General features: G+C 44.3%; 2 protein-coding genes across 4 annotated transcripts in view; one reads left to right on the top strand and one right to left on the bottom strand.

Annotated features, from left to right (window-relative positions):
* PTEN (phosphatase and tensin homolog) overlaps positions 1-2,926 on the bottom strand; it is a 53,938-nt gene extending 51,012 nt beyond the window's left edge. Inside the window, exons 1-2 of the mRNA XM_086752383.1 lie at positions 2,879-2,926; positions 2,105-2,402 (exon numbers count right to left, since the gene is read on the bottom strand). Of these exons, the coding sequence (XP_086608509.1) occupies positions 2,105-2,402; positions 2,879-2,926 (346 nt within the window). The remainder of the gene's footprint in view (positions 1-2,104; positions 2,403-2,878) is intronic.
* ATAD1 (ATPase family AAA domain containing 1) lies at positions 1,865-18,773 on the top strand. 3 transcript variants are annotated; one of them, XM_086751919.1, is made up of 11 exons: positions 1,865-1,951; positions 2,780-2,898; positions 4,031-4,206; positions 5,911-6,009; positions 6,292-6,412; positions 8,039-8,239; positions 9,406-9,512; positions 12,475-12,564; positions 14,622-14,672; positions 16,871-17,007; positions 17,544-18,773. In XM_086751919.1, the coding sequence occupies exons 3-11, from the start codon at positions 4,045-4,047 to the stop codon at positions 17,662-17,664; spliced, it is 1,089 nt and encodes a 362-aa protein (XP_086608045.1). In that variant the 5' UTR covers positions 1,865-1,951; positions 2,780-2,898; positions 4,031-4,044; the 3' UTR covers positions 17,665-18,773. The 3 variants fall into 3 exon arrangements, with proteins under 3 accessions (XP_086608045.1, XP_086608044.1, XP_086608046.1); XM_086751918.1 differs by lacking the exon at positions 2,780-2,898 and having other exon boundaries at positions 1,870-1,951; XM_086751920.1 differs by lacking the exons at positions 2,780-2,898; positions 14,622-14,672 and having other exon boundaries at positions 1,870-1,951.
* Positions 18,774-20,793: the final 2,020 nt, after the last annotated feature.

The raw sequence follows: 20,793 nt of genomic DNA, 5'->3' as shown, positions 1-20,793 counted from the left end.
TGTGCCAAATGAGTTTCAGCTTACCACTTTGGAGATCTGCCCTTCAGCAGGAAGCACGCACCGTGATCTGAAGCAGCCAAGGCATGCCAAGCGGTCGGGGACAGCAGCTCCCACAAAGAGCTTTTTTTTTTTCCCCAGTGTAAAACCATGATTTCCAGTACATTTCTTTTTCAGATAGCTTTTACTAGAAGATATAAATTGAAAACCGAAGCGCAATTTGCATTAACGCTGGGAAGGAATAGGCAGGCTTATCACTCTTTTTAAGAAATATTTGTTCAGGAAATTATAATCTCGCAATATTTTGAGAAATTAGGACCCAATCCCATTTACGCATTCTGCACAATGTAAACCAGGAGCATCAGCCTCACCTTCAACCTGACAAACCCCAGTCGGCTTCTGAAAAATTTAATCTCTCAAAATTTTTTTAACGTATTTTTAGCAGAGGATTTATTTCAAAGGTTAGTACCATGGCTGTCAAACAGCAGTGACAAAATGTAGGTTTTGAGCTTTCACTGCTTGTGTGTTTGCATTTCTCCTTAATTGCAGCAAAACAGATGTCATTTTTTTAAGAGTGGGAGAAAAAACAGAAGAGTCCTAAATATTTTCATTCAATATTGGTAACTGGAACACAATAGTGTTTTCCTAGTGCATGGAACGCAGACAGTGAAATGATCAATTATCCTTTTTCTGTTCAAAAGGGGTGACTGCAAGAACAGGTATAAACCCCAAATTAAGAGCAAAAGCTGTCAGCATCACCGATCGTATCTAGTTCGTTTTTAAAACATCACAAGGAAACTGTTCACATATCCTGCATAGCTTGAAAAAAAAAATTCTCTAGAAGATTATAATCTTATTTACTGTCAAAGACTGGAGGAGCAGCAGAAGAGGAAGGCCTTCTGTAAATCAATAGGTGCATTTAGACATTGACACATTTATTTTCTGATTAAATACACTTTTTATTTGGAAGAGCTGTAGCACACAGAACAATAAAAGGGAAATACTGATTTGTCAATACTGATGAAGAAGCAAAAGCTGCTTCAACATTTATTATTTCGGGGGGGAGTTGTTGTATATTAATCCAATAAACGGGACCAAACCAAAACTCTGGAACAGTACTTTGGTAAAACTACAATCGCTTTCAGAGTGCGAGTGTTTTTTTGCAGATGGATTGAAGGATGGAAACGCCACGCACCACCACTGCGATGATGGATAGATGGGGCGGACGACGTCTCACTCAGGTCGCTGGAGAGCATGCCTGGGTTTTGGCACGGATCAGCTGCGGGAAGGAAATTCAGCATCACGTTCTCTACCTGAGGTGATGTTGGGCGAGCAGGTACGGTGGAGAAACGGCAGAGCAGGAGCAGCGGATCCGCTCCGCGGGTCCTGGTCTGCCATAGCCGCCAGGAGACTCGGCAGACTCCTGGGTGGGTGAAGCCTCTCCTGCCTTCGCGTGCGTTTAAAAACTTTGGATTAATTATGCTTATTCCAGAGATCTCCCTATTTTAACTTTTTCTGGCCACTTTTCTGTGGCTGTATAGACAGTGAAGTTGCCGTTCCCGTTACAAGTTGAAATGGGAAAACTGTAACCTGGTATTTCTCAGTCAACGACTGCTGAATCGCGGTGGTTTCCATGCTGGCAGATCCCCGCAGCATCCCAAATCCGCCAAATAACCGCGATTTCCAAACTGGGGCTGTTAGCCCCTGGCCCGCCGCCGCTCCCGGCGGGTGTTCCTCAGGGGGCGGCTGCCGGGGGCGGCTGGACCCCCGCGCGGGGCCGGGCCCTGTGCCGGCGGGGAGCGGGCGGAACCTTCAGTGCGGGGCGGCGGGAGCCGGCCGGAGGGGGGAAGCGCGGGACGCACCGCCGCCGCACCAGGGCCCCGCGCTGCCGCCGCCGCCTTTCTCTGCCCGTGTGGCTGCCGCCGGCCGCGTGTCCGGGAAACCGGCCCGAGGGGTGAGTGACCCGGCGGGAGGAAGGGAGGGAGAGGGGGCGCCCGCCCGCCCGCCCCCCCCGCCTGCCCGCCGCTTCCCGCCGCCGCGCCGGCACCCGCCATGCAGCGGGAAGGTCACGGGCGGCGGGTCCGGCCCGGCCCAGCCCGGCCCTCACCGGTGCCGCCATGGCGATGCCGGGGGCTCTCCGAGGCCTGTCCCTGCCCTCGGTGGGGCCCAGCCCTTTCCCTCCCGTCGGCTGCGGCCCCGCCGGAGCGCGGGTGAGGCGGTCCGGTCTGGGCGGCCTGGCCCGGAACCGGGCCGGTCTGCGGCGGGGGTGACGCCGAGTCCTTGAGAGGGAAGCGGCCGCCCTTGCCCAAGGGCTGGGGTTTGCTGCCGGTGGCGGAGCGAGACGGGAACCGGCACCGCTTCTCTTCCGCGCTTCTTCTCGATATTTGAAGCGTTGGCAGGCAGAGCTGAAACAAAATGGGGCGGTAGCCCGGCGGACCTGCGGTTCGCCGTTCAGTTAACTGTCCTCCTCGCTATTTCAGCAAGCTGCCCACCAAATAAATGCTAAAATTCCTGCAGGGTATGCAGAGCTCCGTTTAGAAAGGTTACGCTTAAGTTTCCCTCCTGTTAAAGATTTTTCTTAGCCTTGCTGTTCACGGCAAGGATTGCATAAGAAATGGGCTTTTTCCTTGGGTTTGGGGGCTTTTTTGGAAGCTTTTTTTCTTGTTCACCAAATATATAGCCCTTTTAATAAATCAGGCTTAAGAGAACATGCAGAATCTGCTAGCTCTGCATTACTTGCTTACATGCCTAAGCATGCAAATTTTATTTGAATTCCAAGCAGGTATGCACAGCAACAGCCTTGATTTTTAAACTTCTAGAGAGAGAATGAAGAGTTAAAAAAACCCAAACTATTTTAGTGATCCACACTGGAGTACTGTACCGAGCCGTTGACATCTTTTGGTAAGCAAGTCACGGTGCTTCTCCTCATTCCAGTCTGCCCAGACCTTGCGAACAGAAGCTGTGGTGTGGCGTTGCCTTGAGCTGGATGCGGGATCGGCATAACGCAGCCACTGGCCGAGCGAGGGGGAGTTCGAGGGTATCTTGGCTGTCGCTAGTTCAGCTTTTCCCTAGGCTGACAGCTCGGTCTGGAGACCAGCCAGGGAGCCTTGCAAGCTGCCGAAGGAATTGCCACTGTGTTTGCCCTTGCAGTGGGAAAACTGGGCAGCGAATGCAGAGAGCAGTGGGGATTCTCAAGCGGAAAAACCTTCGGGTGAGGAGAAAGCAAACTGGGGAAAGAGGACTCTGATTTTATAAGTAGTTTTTCAATTTTTTAGGAAAATATTTTTCCTCTCCACAGCACACTCCCTTAACTTGAAGGTGCTGTACTTTCTGGGTTTAGCTCTTACAGCAGCCAGCCTTTTCCCTTGATAGCTGTGTGCCACATCCAACATTTTCAGTTTTCCAGGGATATTAATAACTCCAGATATATTCTGCTAGGTGCAGGCTCCAGCTCTTAACCTCATTTTGTTCAAGTACAAGTCATCAGTCGCTCCTTAATGTGACAGTTGGGTGCCCTTCCTTTAATCTTCCTCTTAGGGAAAAGAACACTCTGTTTAAATAATGTAATTATCTTTGTCTCCATGACTTAGCATTCTTGGGTGAATAGCCGTCACAAAATGCCAGTCTTAACGGGAATGAAAACTTGGCACTGAAATAAAGTAACTTTTATTACTTTAATAAAGTATCATGTAGCTGACAGGAATGCGGATTTCTTGAGGGAAGAGTGAGATCAGGGCCTTTTTGCATGTCAAGAAGTAAGGCCTCAGAGAGTTGCTGCCATTTCTTCTCCGCTTACTGAAAGTGGAAATGAAACCATCGTTATACTCAGCACTGCATGTTTTAATCTGACGCGGTTTTATGTGCTGGCGTTGTGCTATTGTTGAGCGATTTCATTATAACTTCCTGGTAAGCTTTATGCCCACTGTGTGTGTGGGAAATAATTTTTATGAAATGATGTTTAAATATAAGGCAGATATTTTCTTGGTTTTAATTTTATTTCTTTCTGTCCCTCCCTGTGCCTTTTTACATGTAGCGTTGAGAGGAAAAATGGTCCACGCTGAAGCATTTTCGCGTCCCCTGAGCCGGAATGAAGTGGTTGGATTAATTTTTCGTTTAACCATATTTGGTGCTGTAACGTATTTTACCATTAAATGGATGGTTGATGCCATTGATCCGACCAGAAAGCAGAAAGTAGAAGCTCAGAAACAGGTAGGATTTTATTTGTAAATATTTCTGCCAAGCGCTGTCTCGTTCATTGCCGTTCAAATGGAGATATCTGCTGACTGAAAACTGGACTTGCAATAACAACAAAGTAATCAACAAAAGCATGTGGAATAATAAAAAAACCCCCTAGAATTATTTTTTAGTAAATCTCAGGATCCAGGCTATTAGAGTTTTCAGTGCTTACATTTTATAACAAGTAAAATTTCTAGCTTGAAATGGTGGAAAAAACTGTTGAACTGGAGCGCGGTGTTGTCTCTAATTATCTGCAAGTGTGTGGTCCCAGTGCTGTTTTTTCTTCTGACAACTTTGCTAAGCAGCGTCGTGTTAAATAATGCTCTCATAAGACTCTTGGTTGCTTTTTAAGACCTTGAGGAGAAATAACTTAATTCTTTGCTGCTTCTTGGCAACCGAGTGGCTGGGACTGTAGTTACTCGTGACAAAGAGGAGCACTGCTGTCCAAACGCCTCTTTAAGAGCAGCTTGCGCTATGTCCCCCTCCCTCTGTTCTCCCACCGCCTCCGGTAGCAGCCAAAATGCCCTGGAAAAGGGAGGGAAAAAAGTGAAAAGCCTCATTCCTTGTGTTGCAGTAGAATGATTCATGGAAATTAATGCTCTGGGAAAAGATTTAGGTGCATTTCAGAATCAAAAGTTAAATGTTTCCTTTGGAAAGTATTGAAGGGAATGTTGCAACTTTGTTTTTTTTTTTTTTTTTTTTTGGTTGTTTTCTGGCTGACACAAATTTCACAGACTCAAACAGCCGTTTTGAGCCACTTAATTCTGGTTCGGGTAGTTTATCTTTTTAAATGGAATCTTTAGTTAAGAAATTGGTCCCGCTTTAAAAATCAGCTTTCACAATCCGTGCTGGTGCCAGCTGTTATATAAGAGGTTGCGATATCCCAAGAGCATGTCCGACTTAACCGCAAGTTTGCGTATAAAGAGAAACCGAGTTGTGAAAGTGTGTTGACACAACAAATGGCTTTTCCTTTTAAATTGGGTAAAAGAAAACATTGAATACATAGAAAAAAAAATAGACTGACTTCTCTGTATTTTTTTTTTTTCTTAAAAATATACTAATCTCAATACAGTGCTATGGACGTTTGAGGGGGCATGCTTTTTGTAACAACACAATTATATCTCTCGTTGAAGTATGTGTGTGTATTATTTGCAAGGTTGTGAATGAAGATAATTAAGCATGTGAAAGAACTCTAGAGTTCTATTTAGTAACAAGTTTCAGGCTTTTACTCTGAATCCTGTATGAAGGGGCTGATGGGCTTTTTTTAAGTGTGACATACCTGTATCAGCTTTGCAAATTCCTGAACAGGTGATGGAAATGATTTTGTATTGAGGTTACCTGTGTCTCTGCAAACCTGTTCCGAACAGCAAACTCGGTGTTTTAATGTTTATCTCGGTTGCCTTTCAGATCATAATGTATGACTTGTGGATTCGGGGGTGGGAGGGCTGGTGTGACGCTTACCGGGTGGGAACTGAGACATATGAGTTAGTTTCACTGGAGTGACAACAGGTCATTAGGAGAGAGCGGAACCTGCTACTTCAGAAAGATTTCAGCTCTTTTCAAGTGTGACTTGTGGAGAAACTCTTCAGACTCCAAATAGGAGTTGTTTAAAAACTAATTTTTGATTTAAGTATTCAGTTTCTTTCTCTGATTTTCTTGACGTTTTATTTCCCCCAGGCTGAAAAACTAATGAAGCAAATTGGAGTGAAAAATGTCAAGCTGACTGAATACGAAATGAGTATTGCTGCACATCTCGTAGACCCACTTAGCATGCATGTAAGAAACTATTTTCCATGTTATTCCAATGAAGGCACTTCAGACATGGAAGATCTTGATTTTGACCTTAGATGACATCATTTGTCATATATACGTATCTATGGAAGCACAGAGAAAATATTTCTCTGTAATTTAAAACTAAAATTGCGTCGTTGAGAGCAGAGGGTTTTTTAATCACTTGTCTTTTTTATTTTTGAGGCTTTGCACTAGTTTTAAGCTTGTGGATATTTTTTTATTGGCAGGACTATGAGGATCATTTCTAATACTGTTTTTCTGGAATAGGTAACCTGGAGTGATATTGCAGGCTTAGATGATGTTATTACAGATCTGAAAGACACTGTTATTTTACCCATCAAGAAGAAATACTTGTTTGAGAATTCCAGGCTCTTACAGCCACCAAAAGGTAGGAAGGAAATGTTATGATTTATATGTTGATATTATTTAAAAAAAAAATAGACGTTTCAATCACTGAGAAAGGAAAGAGGAGGAGGGTTGCCAGTCCAAACTGCAACCGTTAGGACTGATGCCAGGGAAAACCCTCAGGTTTTTCTTCTTCTCTTGCTGTGAAATCAAGTTCTAGTGAAGTAAGTTTCATCTTCAACCTTTGCGAATGAAGTGAAAACTGCTTTTCAGTTATTGATGTTACATTTTGGTGCACTAATCTACATAGCCCGCATTTTAACTGCCTAAATTGAGGAATTTTTTTCTTCTTATACTCCATCTTGTCCTTTGGCAGAGGTGAGCTGTAACTCCGGAGTACAACTTTTGGTTAATATTTCTGCAGGATCATAGAAACGTAAGTCATAAACACGAGATGTCAATGTAAACTCATCTTGCAGACATCTCTCTGCTCTAGTCCAGTCATTCAAAGAGGCAGAAATCCCATTTTTATTCTGGAGATCCCTTGATTTTCTCTGGAGTTGAGTTGCACAGTGTTGAGGCAGTAAGGAATCCGTCGGGTGACAACCTGACTTTCCAACAGTAAAACAGAAGTTGGGTTGTCTCCACTGGAATGCTTATGGCCAAATTTACTCTGTGTTACTGCAAACAAGCAGAATTTGAACCTAAAATGTTGAATAAAACCCCAAAGTTTATTTTTACTGCTCTGATCCCTGGAATATTGTCTTCTGAAAATTCTCTGAGCACCATTAATTACTGCCTGTATCTGTGACCATCTCAGTTTCATGTCCTAAGTGGTGGAAAATGAAGCACTTTTGTAGCTGGTTTAGTTTTTCCAGGCTACTTTCTGTTTAAGTCACAAATTGAAACTGTCTGGAAAATCACTTTAATGTCATGATCTAATAAGCTGAAGGAAAAAAATTATTTTTTGTTTATCTTTTTAAAGCAGACTTTCCATATAGGGCAAGCTCCCCAGTTTTATTAGTGGCCTGTGCTGTGTGTTAATAGGAAGTCATTGCTTCAGAGTAATTATGTTTGTGGTCGTCAGTCATATAAGCAGAAAAAAATCCCTAGTAATTATCTGTGTTTTGGGCTTGTTTGACTTAATTTTTTTAAAATTTAAATTGTTTTATTTACAACTGTGTTAGAAAAACACTACTGTGAATTCTTTCGCTATGACAAGTTTAAAAATAATACAAGATGTCATATTTAATTGTGGGTAATTTGTCTAAAATGTTTGTGGGCTATCCCCCCCCCCCCCCCCCCCCCAGTCTAAGTTTTATTAGCAAGGCTGACACATGGCTATAAACAGGGCCTGTCAAATGCTTACGGCAAATAAATAGGGTTTTAATTTTATGTAACTTTTATAGTCACAGTAATGAAACAGTCATCTTTCAGACAAATGTTTCCCTTCAGTTTCAGCTTCTTGTTCTTGGATACTCATAGCTTTAATTTTATAATAAGGATCTCTTAAATAACTCTGTATTTGATTTCATGGAACGCTGTGTAACTTGATTTCTTATCTTCTGAAACTTGGATAAAATACAAGCCTGGACACTGTCAGGTCTGTCGTACCACAGCATGTTTTCTGTGTGCCAACTAGAGAGTGTTAACGCCGTTACTTTTTCAGGAGTACTGCTCTATGGCCCTCCTGGCTGTGGCAAAACGCTGATCGCCAAAGCTACCGCAAAAGAAGCAGGTTGTCGATTTATTAATCTCCAGCCTTCAACGCTCACTGACAAATGGTACGGAGAGTCTCAAAAACTGGCTGCTGCTGTCTTCTCCCTTGCTATAAAGCTCCAACCATCCATCATTTTTATTGACGAAATAGGTAAAAATCTATCTTTTTTTCTGTAAGTAACTATAGCCGAGTGACGTTAAACTGTAGGTTCAAGTTGGTGGGTGTATTGATCTACTGTCATCTTTCCCTTAAAACGAGTGATAATGGAACAACATTTAGTAATATAAGTAGTGTTGTAAAGTAATGGTGGCAAATTAGGAAAAACAGTGTATTTCTTCCTCATGTTAGTGGAGGAAATTACAAATAGAACATGGTGCTGCTTATTTCTGGTTGGGCTAGGGTGGTTCATGAGGAAAGCCTTTCTTCTGTCAAGGGAACTACTTAGTCAGGAAACCCAACACCAAATACACCGCTTCTGTGGTGAGAGCACATAATGGAAAATAAAATATGGATTTAGGAGAGCTCAGGAATCATAGTTTAATAAGGCTGAAGAAGTGGGAGGGGAGCTTCAGCTAGAAAGACAGCAAAGGTGCCAGTTGTCCAGTGCATTTGGACCTGTCACATCAGTTTTTCAGTCCCTGTAAACTTGGGATTAATTTAATTAATTGTTAATTGTTGTTGTTAAAATTGTTAAAATTAACTTGTTCAGTTAAAATCGCTTGTTGTCTGGCAGCACTGGCATTTCTTAGTGAGTTGTTTGCAGAAGCAGAGCCTGGTGAAGCTTTTACCCTTTCCACAGTTCAGGTTTATGAAGGGGCTGTGTTCCTAAGGTGCTTTCTGTGCTTTTGTGTAGGTGTGGAAAACGGGGTGTTTTTCTAGCTGTTGGAAATTCTTTAGAGCTCTGCACAACAAAGTGTGTAGCCTACTTTATGTTGGTCCTGCAGCTTGCTGTTCTCCTGTGTTGTGGTGTTTTGTAGTTTGCAAGACTCTGAATGCTTCCATCTCTGCAGAAAAAATAAGGTGAAAGTTACACTTTCCATGAATTCAGGAAAGTGAAAATTTGGAGCACAACATTTGGGGCAATCTCATGTGATAGGTACATACTTGTGTAAAGTAATTTAAAAGATGTGCTTAAAAATGTGATGATATTCCACTTTCCTGTTCTTCATCCTAAGAAATATTTCTCATTTGTCGACAGTGTTTATTTTAGAAAGTATTTATAAGATAGAGAATAGCATAGGACTGCACATGAGAAATCAAACGATTTCTGTGGCAGGACTGAAAAGTAAACTGCTCTACTGAATCCTTCCCTACAGATTCCTTCTTACGAAGTCGATCGAGTTCTGACCATGAAGCTACAGCTATGATGAAAGCCCAGTTCATGAGTCTGTGGGACGGACTGGACACCGATTATAACTGCCAAGTAAGTACAAAGGATGAGGAGAAAAGTGACGTCATCCTTCCCTCTCAGTTATTGTGCCGTGAGCCATTTGGAAAGAGTAGCAGGTTGCGTGTAGTAATTGCCAAAGTAGTTTCTTTACCTGTCAGGGTTAGTGATTACCAGTATATTATGGTATGAGTTATAATATGAGTTTATATTAATAGGTGGGTTTTTTTTCTTGAGAAGACTGTTTTTGTAGGTATTTTGTTTTTAATTCAGAGGTGGTGTTTTCAGAAATTTCTTGAGTCTCAATAACGTAGCTGTAAAACTTGAGCTATCAAAATTGGGAATTTTAAACTGATTCAAAAAACATTTTGTCAACAGTATTTTCTCCAGGTGAAGTGAATCTTTGGTTTCAGGAAAGGTATTGAAAGATCTGAGCATTCATCCCAGTTGCAGGTTGGTTGCTGTGTTTGTGGAAAGCATTACAGTAGCATTCCACAAGGACTAGGCTCTGGAGTTAATCTGAAAGGGTAGGGAACTTGATGTTACCAAAAGACAAGTTCTGTTAAATGGAGCCGTGCTTCCATCCCTTTATCCCTGTATGCTTCTGTCCCCCTTCCGTAGTCTCAATGGAAGTATCATATTTTGGAAAGGGAAAAAAAAAAATACAGAAGCTGTTAGTGCTGTAAAAACAAAAAAAAACCATTTATGGAACAGGTGACTTGAATGTAGCACAGACAGAAGCCTGCTTGGTGTGTTTCTGAACTGTCACCTGGAGCAATCTTTTAAATGCCTCTAAAAATAATGCTGATTCTCCGAATTTAAATTTTTCAGCCTTTTTAATCTGTGTTTTTCTGTTAATGGGTTCCAATGCTTGGACCTCCATTAGTTCTTTCTTTGTAAAATCTGCTTTTCCTCCTCTGTCAAGCTTGTGCTAAAGATATATATTTTTTTTTCCACTTGATTTTTTAGAAAGCTGATTAGAACACAGTGGATATATATACTGAGGGACTTTAAAGCAGAGTGTGCTCTTGCCGTTAATAGCAGGCCAGTGGTCTGAACACTTAGCTGGAAGCTAACATGATCTTGCAGGGACACATTTCTTCCGGTGTTTGAATATATTAGGTTTTTGCCCCGCTGTAGTGAGAATGTCTTGGAGCAAGTCACGTTGTTCATTCCCCACAGTAAGACAATACGTGGTCTTACCCATCGCTGGAGTTGGGCATGCAGAGCCTGAACAAGTCCCTTACGCATATGCCTCTGCAGGGGAGGGAGCCACCAGAGTAACACGCGATGCAAACAATCGGCTGGAGCCACGGCGGGGGCTTATTCAGGTTTCTGGGGAGTTTTTCAGCAGGAGTGCTTTGTTTCAATACCATATTTCAGGCTCCTCCCCGAGATGTCATTGCAATTCAGGAAGTGTTCTTTAAGCAGCGGTTTTGACATTTGCATTGTTTCAGTTTTTGACAGCCAGCTTGCCGGGCTCTTTTGTTTAATTACAAATGTTTATTTGGGAGCTTTGCGTTGCTTGTCTGGTTCTCACCAAACAAATTTCCTTTGAATAAGGATTAAATTTGGCTTTTGTTACAGTGACAAAAATTCCAAATGCTAGGAGGAAATTGTAAATAAGTGTTGTGATGGATGTTATTTGTTCCTGTGTTGATTGCACCTGAAAAGCCTATTCAGCTTTGGGCTAAACCTGCCGAGGACGTAGTCTTGAGTCCAGCAGGACCTTAGGACACGGTGCCTGGAAACCAGAGCTGTGCTGCTTGAAGGGACCGTTCAAGTCTGGAAGCCCAGTACAGCCGCGTTTGTGCCCTGGGAGGAGGGATCCTACCTTGGCAGAACCTGCAGACAAAGCCGGTTCCTCGCTCTGGTAGCACAGAGGGAGCAATGCTTCGGGTCCGATGCTGGGCCCTGACGCAGACTCCAGGGAAGCGCAGCACGGGTCCAGCGAAGCCTCTCTGCAAGAGACAGCTCAGCCAGACGTTAGCTTGTGTTTGGCACGCAGGCAAGAGCAAAGCGCTTGCTAGGAGGTGAAGGGTACTGCGGCCATGGCGAAAAATCTCTCTTCTGGCTTTTTTTTTTTTTTTTTGGCGTAGCAATTTGCCGCCGTATAATGAAGCCTCTAGGTGGCAGGGTGACTCTGCTCCGGGACACGCAGCCCAGCCGGGCGGGGCGCGGCTGGAGCTGCCAGGGCTGGCTGCGGAACAGTGACCCTGGACAAAAGACCAGAAGCATGTCAGGAAACGGTATTGATAGGAGATTAATTTCCCTGGCATTTTTCACTTTGGTGACTGGCTGTTTACAATGTACATAACTTACAATAACAAATGAGAAAGCAAGGCTGATGTGAATGGAAAGTAAATTTGTTCTTACGCTAACAACTGGAGTGCAGTCAAATGAGGTAAATACTCTCATTGTATTGAACTTGGCTTAGACACATCCGATGCGCTGCTGTTATGGTATAGCCGTGCAGATAGGTTCTTAGGGACTTTTAATGCTTTTTTTTAATGCTAAAAAAAAAAAGAAACAACACTTTATTGCACGAGAAAGCTGCCAGTTTGGTCGTCCTGATGCACTGATTGCCTTTATTTTTTCAGCACAGCACAAAAATGCCACATTTTTTAATACCTTATTGAAATATCTCCTTTCAAGTTCCTTCCAGACCACCAGGAACTAAAGACACATCACCAAGACTTATAAGCAGAAGTTTTGGGTTACTGCTTAGCGTTTGAACTTCCAAATTGGGCTCAGAAGACTTCAGACTAACGCAAAAATCTCCACTGGGATGGTGCTCTGTGGTACCAGTGCTCTCTTAAGCTGCCTGTTTAAATCCAGTTGCTGAAATCAGTACCGAGAAACCTTATGCAACTTCTTTAAATGTCGATGTTCTTGATAAAGTGTGGAAGAGTCACATGTTTGGTTTTGAAACTCCAATACAGCGGTGCTTTCAAGAGCTAGTTTCAGGCTGACTAGTTTTTTCTGTTGGTGTATACAGGTGATAGTGATGGGAGCCACCAACCGTCCTCAGGATCTTGACTCTGCAATCATGAGAAGAATGCCGACCCGGTTTCACATCAACCAACCTGTAAGTCACGCCAGGTTCACCTGACCAGTGTGCCCAGTGCCTGAGCTGCAGGCAGATGCCTTGTTGACCAGGAAACACACATCTCAGGGGTTTTTTTTCAGAGAAACATTGTATTATTTTGATCTAGTTTTAGTAACTTTGCATTTTAAGGTGAAGTTTCTCACAGAAATCTCGATTCCTTGGGTCTTCTGTCTGAAACAACTCCACGTGCTCTGAGAGCTTCCCACCCATTTCCTTTATCTATAAGAATGGACTGGCTTAAATGCTTACGCTCTGGAAAGAGCTTTGTTTTAACTTGAAAACAATAACCAAAAGTGCCGAAGTGACTGCGCACACTTGCTTACGAGGGAGAGCGGCACCCAGGTTGAGAAGCGGGTACATTTTGGCTACCATTTTTACCTTCTGGATACACAGTATTTAGTTTTCAAGGAGAGAAGTGGGAATGAAATCTGCAGATCAAAGCCTACATTCTGCTCAAGCCTTTCCACAGGCAGGCAGAGCAAGCAGTCTGGAAAACTTTTTATTACGCTTATGATTTATGCCAAACAGGCAGTAATTAAGGCCTTTATCAATTAGGGCAGCCGTCACAAGGTTACCTTTACTGTGAAATTTGCTACTGCCATTCTTTTTCACAAGGTATTTTAGTCACCTGTGAACGCTTAGCAATATCACAAGACACTTCTGTATCAGAGTTCAGTTGTGATTGTCAGTGTTCCCTTCTGGCCACAGAAATACCCTTCCTTATTCACTTTTTGCAGAGCAAAACTGGAGGAGCAAAACTCTTGTTGATTGTGCAAGAGAGCAGTCGTGTTCCCAGACCCATCTTGTTTGAACTGGCTTTCACTCCTCGTGGGCGGATACTTTCTGAAACAAAGCGTTTATAAGCTCGTAACTGCTTTTCTGCCTGCTCATAGGGTTTCGTATGCCGTGCTTATCTTCAAGTTTTCCTTGAATTACTAAGGGGCAGGGATGTGTATTTTAGTACTTTATCATGTCTTTTTATCAAGAAGCGTCGTTAGAAGAATGAATTATCTGCAAGTAACAGTTCCTCAGGATATTACAGGGGTTGGCTCGCTCTCCCAGGATCAGAATTAGAACAGGATGTGTCACTTAGGCATGTAACTTTCCTTACCCCACTACAGCTGTCTCGTGAACTTGCCACTTGTCTCTTCTTCTTGTCTGTGGCACTTTGCGATGCAACCAAGATCAGTTACAACTCTTTTATTGAGGGCCAAGATAATTTACGTGCTGTGGATTGGAAGTGTGCACAGGTAGTACTGCTGTAGAGTAGCTAAAGCTTTGCAGGTTTTATAATCGAAGTTTGAGATGAAAATGCCAAAAATTACTCGTAAGAAATTATCTGCAAGGCAGAGGGAAATGGAAGACATATTTTTTTGAAACAGGGTGTCAACTGTTCAGCTGCCAGAGTAGTTTCTGGGATAGGTTGGTTTGTTTGTTTGTTGCCTCCTTTTTTAACAATGAATTGAATTTAGGACAAGTTTGGTTCTGGGAGACACAAAAATCCCCACTCTCTTTGCTGCCTGTGTTTTACCTTGCTAGTAAGGATGTGCTCAGGACTTAACTGTTTCTTTCAGTAACCTCATTACAGTGTGTGAGTTACATTGCTTAAAATTGCCTAAGCATCATCTGCAGAACTAATTTTTTTTTTTTTTAAGCAGAACAGTTTATCCTCTTCATCTGATTAGCAAAGTATTGAAAGCATCCCCTAGGTCTAGAGAATCTACCCTGCGTTAAAGATAATGGGAAATCTTTGGAGACAGTTGCTTTTACCTGGGGGAAAGTCAGACTGAATGTCAGTGTGTTTCCCCTTTCCCTGTAGTTAGTGTAAATGTGTGTCTGAAATATTCAGTTTCATGTGCTCCTGCAGTCAGAGTGCTCTAGATCTCGTTTTGCTGAGGGATTTACCGACAGATATGTTTCCTTATCGCCTATTTGATGGATCAGAGTTGTGACTGAAAGCCCGTACAGTGCAAAATGGAGATAGATGTTACGTACGTGTTTTTGTACTCTCATAACTTCAATCTCTTTTGTTTAAGGCTCTGAAACAAAGAGAAGCAATTTTGAAGCTAATTTTGAAAAATGAAAATGTAAGTAGATTCCTTTTAATGGTTCATCTGCTGTGTTATTGTTTTCATGAGTGCAAGCTCTGGAGGTGTAGAAAACATGTTTTATAATTGACTGTCTTGGAGTAAGGCAGAGATTATCTGCCAGAGTATTTCTGATTATAGCTTAGGAACCTTTTGTGGTTTTAGGTGTGGCTTTAAATTAAAGCAGCAGAGTTGCCTACTGGTTTAAGCATGAGCCTCTGTCGGAGCAGCAGTCCTGGATTTTGGGATGAGTCACCATCTTTGAGGAAAATTACTTAGTTTCTCTCTCTCTATTTTCTTGTTATATAAGAATACATTTATCTCCCAAAAGACGCTGAAGTGAATCATGCTTGGAAATAACTTTGATCAGTGAAAGAAATTTCAAGCTGCCATGAAGCATGATTTTTAAATTTTTTTTTTAAACTCTTTACAGTGTATTGGCTCAAGTCAAAAGAGGAGGAACGAGCACTTTTCATAGTGCTGCTTTTTGCACTTTGATCCATAGTTTGTGTTTCCTTTAGAGAAAAACTCCTCCTATGGATGTTGCTACTAACGTCATATGATGTTTGTGTTGCCATCCGCTTTCCAAGACGAGGAGGAGTGAGCACATCTGGTAGTATCTGTTGGCAGGATACGGTATCTGTGTTATCAGGGGTTCCTGCCCCTGAAGTATTACAGAATTGAATCTGCAGCAATTGTCATGAAGCTAAAGTGTCAAACCATCTCTTGAGTGAGGTCTATCCTAATAAATATCCTTTGTTAGCAAAAACAACAAAGGAGTTGTGGAGGGAGAGCTGATCTATTTGCAGAAAATCTCAAACAAACTAAAATGTCTCCTGTGAGTGGTGATTTCGGACTCAATTTTCTTTTCAAGAGCTGTCAGGTATGCCAGATAATAGACCTTTGTGCAGGCTCCCTGTGTCTCTGCAGCCACCCAGCCCTTCTGCGCAAGCGGACTCTGTTGCTCCTTTGCTTCGGCAGCTGGGCCTGGGAGTTGCAGCACTTAAGCAGAAACCTAAGTCATCTCCTGAATATGGACCTGAAAGAACACAAAATATATAAAGCAGGTTGTAGGTCAGGGAGCTGGGTCTCAAGATCTGAGCCAACAGCACTGTAGCACTGTAACCCTTGTCCTGCAAGGCAAGCGGGAGGGATAGCGTGGAACTGGAAGGGTGCTCAGTGGATGTCAGCGCGTTCTCAGGTTACCTCGGGGAGTGCGCGGGTTGAAGGCGTAGCTGGAAGCAGCAAAGATGGCACCTGGGGCTTTGCCTTCATCGCCACAGAAGTCACCCCTTAAGTTCAGCCTTTTATTAGACCAGTTTGGATGTAACTTTTTGAAAACAAAATACTGATGCCTTGGAAAATGTGCCAGAAGGGGTTGGTATCAGGTGGACCGAGTCAATGTGGGGTCCTGGCTGGGGTGAGCTCAGGCTCTGCTCCAGTGCCTGGCGCTGGGCACATTATTTGGCCTCGAAGTTCCCTGTGTCGTGCTTGTGTAAAGCGGGAGCAGTTGTTCGGTAACTCAGCACACAGCTGAGCTGCTGTGAGAGTTAACAACTGCTCTTGAAGCTCTCATTCTGTACTGAAGGGTGGCAACGGCGAAACGTAACTGTGACAGGAGCTTTTCCCAGCCCTGCTGTGTTACTGGTCACAAGGAGCCTGTATGAAAACAAAATGCGCTCTTTCAAATCACGTACAAAAAAAGGGCTGCGGCTGTGAAAGGAGGCCCGCTGGCTGGTGTTCATTGTCTGCAGATAAAACAGTGCACGTACGCTCTGATGGAGCCCGTGACCAAAAAAAAAGCAGCGCCCTTGCAGGAAGCTCGTGTGGGCATTTGGGAAAATGGGTCGTTATTGCTGTGATCCGGTTTTTGCCATCCAGAACCGCCCAGGAGCCACGTCAGTAGCAGAATATACCAATATGATGGTTCACTTTTGGTTGGTTTGGTTTTTTTAAACAGCTGCAGAGTTTTATGAGATGAAGCATCCGTTTGATTTAATGAAATTAACTACTTGGAGGGTTCAGACTCTGAGTTAATAAAATAATATGCTTTTAGCTCTCAAAAAAAAAAAGTCAAGGCTGAAAAAGATCTTCTTAGGGCAAGTAAAAAATACGTAGAGGTGGCTGTTTCTTGTTCTTGTAGAACAAATGAAGTGACTTGAGAGTTTTCCTGCTCTTACCTCTCTTGTTTTTGACAGGTGGACAGGCACGTTGATCTCCTAGAAGTTGCTAAAGAGACCGACGGCTTCTCCGGCAGTGATCTGAAAGAGATGTGCCGGGATGCAGCACTCCTCTGTGTCAGGGAATATGTTAATTCTGCCTGTGAAGAAGAGACGTAGGTGTCTTTGTTCTGTCCGTCACGGTAGCGGAGCAGCAGTTGTGAATGCTCCTGGTGCTGCGTACTGCCCAGCGATGAGTTTCTGTTTTCTGATTGGAAATGCGGCTGCATAGAGGTTTAAAACCTTGCTGTGATTGACAGAAAGCAGGAGGCTCTCTTTTTCTTGACAAATTGCCACAATACAGCAAAAAAAACCCCCAAGAAATAAGTCACCTTTGTTAATTTTGAGTGTGAAAGTAAGACTGTTTGTTCCAAGGTGTCAAGCTTGAGGTGGCATGCACCAACCAGAGAGTGATACTGCTGCGCTCTGTTACCAGCCTTAAATGCTGGCATCGCTCGTGCACGCCCGTGACTTCGCGTGCTGTGACGTTCCTCCGGTCCTCTCCCATACTTGCAGGCAGTACCAGCAGGGGCAGGTCTCCCTTGTCAGAGCTGCTGTTTCAGTGATTACCTCTCATTGTTTGAATAGCTCTTACACAGCACCTGAATCATAGCTTGCCTTTTTTTTTTTTTTCTCTCTCTCTCTTTTAAAGCCATGACGAAGATGAGATTCGGCCTGTGCAGCAGCAGGACCTCCACAGGGCGATAGAGAAGATGAGGAAATCGAAGGATGCCACGCTGCAGAATGTTTTGATGCACGTTAGTTTAGATTAAAACAAAAGAGTGCGTTTGCAGTTTCTGATGTGATTTAGTTTGACTTCTGTAATCAGTTAGCAAAACCAATGTCGGGGGTGGGAGCGGGGATGTTCCTGGAATAAGGGAGTTCTGTTTCTGGAATTGTTTTTATACGACAAATTCTAAGTTATTGACATTGCGTCACGCGCGCCCAGAAGTGTCACGATGGATCATGAAGAGGAACAATTATACCCCAGACCAAGAGCAGCTGCCTGTGTCTTGTCCCGCCATCGGTATGCGCTGCGTAGCCTTAAAGCAGGTCCCGAGGGGGCGCGCGGCTCAGCCGGTCACCGGCGTGCCGGGAGGTGACCCGCTACCCATTTGTGTATATACGGACGAGCCTGTGTGTATGTATGAAATGTATATATCCACACTTTTTTTTTATATATAGACATAATCTGTAGATAACTTGAGTATGGAAAATCTTTTCTACTTACTGAATCAAACCAAATGAGGAGATGTATAGATTAAAGATTCAGTGATACTCAGTTCACACTTAGCTCTTCCTTTTAGCAGCAAATACCGAGGTAGAAATTCTGCTTCTAGAACAATTTTCAGGCAAAACTTGAAATGTTACTGATTTTTCTTTCACGTGACCACTTGAAATCTGGTGCCATTTAGTAAAGATAGTGAACTACTGTAAAAAATGTTTGAATACTTTTCATTTTGTATGAATTCTGCTTTTTAAGGCTTTTTAAATGAATGCTGATTTTATTTTTATTTTTCCCTTGATGTGAGTAATTAGAGTAGAATCTGAACTGGTCTTTCCTGAAGCCCCACGTATTCTAGGCTCTCCGCAGTTGTGGCTTTTGCACTGTAAGGAGGGCTTGCTGCTGTTTAACCTCATCTGGAAGACCTGCGGCGTTGTACTGTGAAGCGCCACACGTGTAGCTCTGAGGCGCGGGGGGACCTTTCGGGCTGTTTTGCTCTGTCGTGTGCTCTGATCTGCGAAACTGAGAAGGGGATGGATTTTAGGTTTATAAATGTGATTTGGCAATGTTCTGTACTTGCTGGTAACAGTTTTGGTAAATTCATGTAACGTTATGTAGCGATAAAGGCAAAGGGTTAAAAAACGTTAAGTGGCAAAAGTGTTGTGGTAAAGTTATTGTCAGCAGGTTTTCAATAACTGGATTTTTCGTACGGTACTATGAATTGTGCACTGCTTCACCACAGCTCTGTAACGGGAATTGTTTGGGCCCAGGGCGTGGAACGCTGTGTCACAGCTCTGCTGGCTGTCGAGGGAAGGGGAGCGTGGAAAGCAAGGTGACGCTGTGAACCGAGACGTGCTGCAAAGCGCGCTAAAGGGAGCTGGAGCCAGGCGTGGTGCGGGGTCGCGTGCCGATGGCCGCCATCCGCCTGTCCTGCTGTCCGGCACGCGGGTCCTGTGAGGCACCAGCTGCAGTCGGTCTTCGTCTGACCCCGTTTAATCTCCTGGCATACCAAACATGGGGGAATTTTTAATAATGACTTTGCTTTTTGGTATGGGAGGGGAAAGTCTGGTAAATTCACGTTGCTCCAACACACGGATGTAGGGAATCGGGCACAGCAGAAAATACTGGGCTGTGGAAATGGATAAAGGCTGGGATAGGGAATGCTGCTCGCCAGGCAGACAGCAGTGCTGTGAGTCCGTGCTGGCTCCGGGAGAGCCTGAGTCCAAGGCCTGGTCTTAAGCGCACAAAGAGCCTTGCTTACTGGAGCCTGCTTTCTGGGGAGGTTTAAATTACACGTGTGCCCGATGAACACCCACTGGGCGTTTGTGTGCAGTGCCTGCTCCCACTGACGTTCTCCCAGCTCCTCGGTAACAAGAGCGTGTCTCCCTTTTTTCGGCGTGCTTCCTATGCAGTCAAATCCAGTGCAGGCAACTGAAGGGTACTGTCCTTACTGGTTTTAATGGTCTGAGTGTAAAGAGTGTCCTCAAGCGAGTTTAAATGCCGGGCTGGGCGTGGGGGAATAGGAACAAACCCGCACCTGTTAGCAGGTGCTGGGGCCATCCTCCAGTCACCAGGTCAGCTCTGATCTCCTTTCCGCGTGTTTCTCCAAAAACCTGGCTGGATCTCGCCTTTACCTCCTGCCTGTAACCATCGCTGCAGGCTGAGGGGCCTGACTTAAAGAGTTGGTTGTAATTAGCCCTGAGGATGATTCCCGCAGCTGGAGGATCATTTCCACTTTTCCAAGGGCTTTTCCATACTTGCCAGCTCCCGCTGCCCCTCTGGAAGTCCTCAAAGCACTGACCTCCCTGGCAGCTTGCTGGGCAAGGGCACATTTTATTACGTGGGGACGTAGCTGCTTTGATTCCACGTCTCCAGCGGTTTGATCCCGCTCCTCACCATTCCATCCTGCCCCTCCTCGGAGCGGGGGCCAGCACAACCCCTCTCCTGCGGCACCAGGGCCGGTTGCTCAAACCGAGCATCGTTCTGCACGCGTGGGCTGAGGCCAAGCCACTCTGGTGCTGAGCTCTGCGTCACCACACAAACTTTTCTATGGCTTTCTCGGGGTTTAAAGGTCGCATCCTCTGGCAGGACTCGGCATGGCCATTCCCAGCAGGCAAATAATTTGTTTAGGACCGGTTCAGCCCCAGCAGTCACGCACAGACCATGTCCTAAATCATCCCCAGGGCTGTAAAGCCACTCATCTTGCCAGGCCAATACTGCAGCGCAAACAGAACCTTTTGGCGTTGTCTCAAGGAACAGGTAAATAAATAAATGTGGTGGTGGTGGTTCGCTCTGTGTTTTTGTGGAGCTGTTTTCTGTAACCTTCCCTGCATGTCCAGGTCTGACTTCTGTAAATATAGCTTTTTGGGTTTGGGTGGGATTTTTGGTTAGGTGGTGGGGGTTTTGGGGGGGGTGGGGGGGGGGGGCCCTGTTTTTTTTGTTGTGGTGGTTTTGTGTTGGTTTTTTTGTTTGTTTGTTTTTGTTTGTTTGTTTTTGTTTTTTTTGTTTTTGGTTTTTTTTGAGGCTGCTTGGGCAAAGGCATCGTCTCCCTGGCTGAAGCTTGGGAACCCCCAGGATGCAGCAGCCAAGGGTGAAGCCTGGGGCGCCGGGGGGCCTGGCTGTGGATGAGCAGGGTGCTGGGAGCACGAGAGCAGGACAGGCCAGCAGCAAATGCCCT

Source organism: Chlamydotis macqueenii, chromosome 7 (genome assembly GCF_036417535.1).
Source record: "Chlamydotis macqueenii isolate bChlMac1 chromosome 7, bChlMac1.mat, whole genome shotgun sequence".
Taxonomy (NCBI): Eukaryota; Metazoa; Chordata; class Aves; order Otidiformes; family Otididae; genus Chlamydotis; species Chlamydotis macqueenii.
The sequence above is the reverse complement of the archived record's forward strand: the minus strand, read 5'-3'. Positions and strand labels throughout refer to the sequence as shown.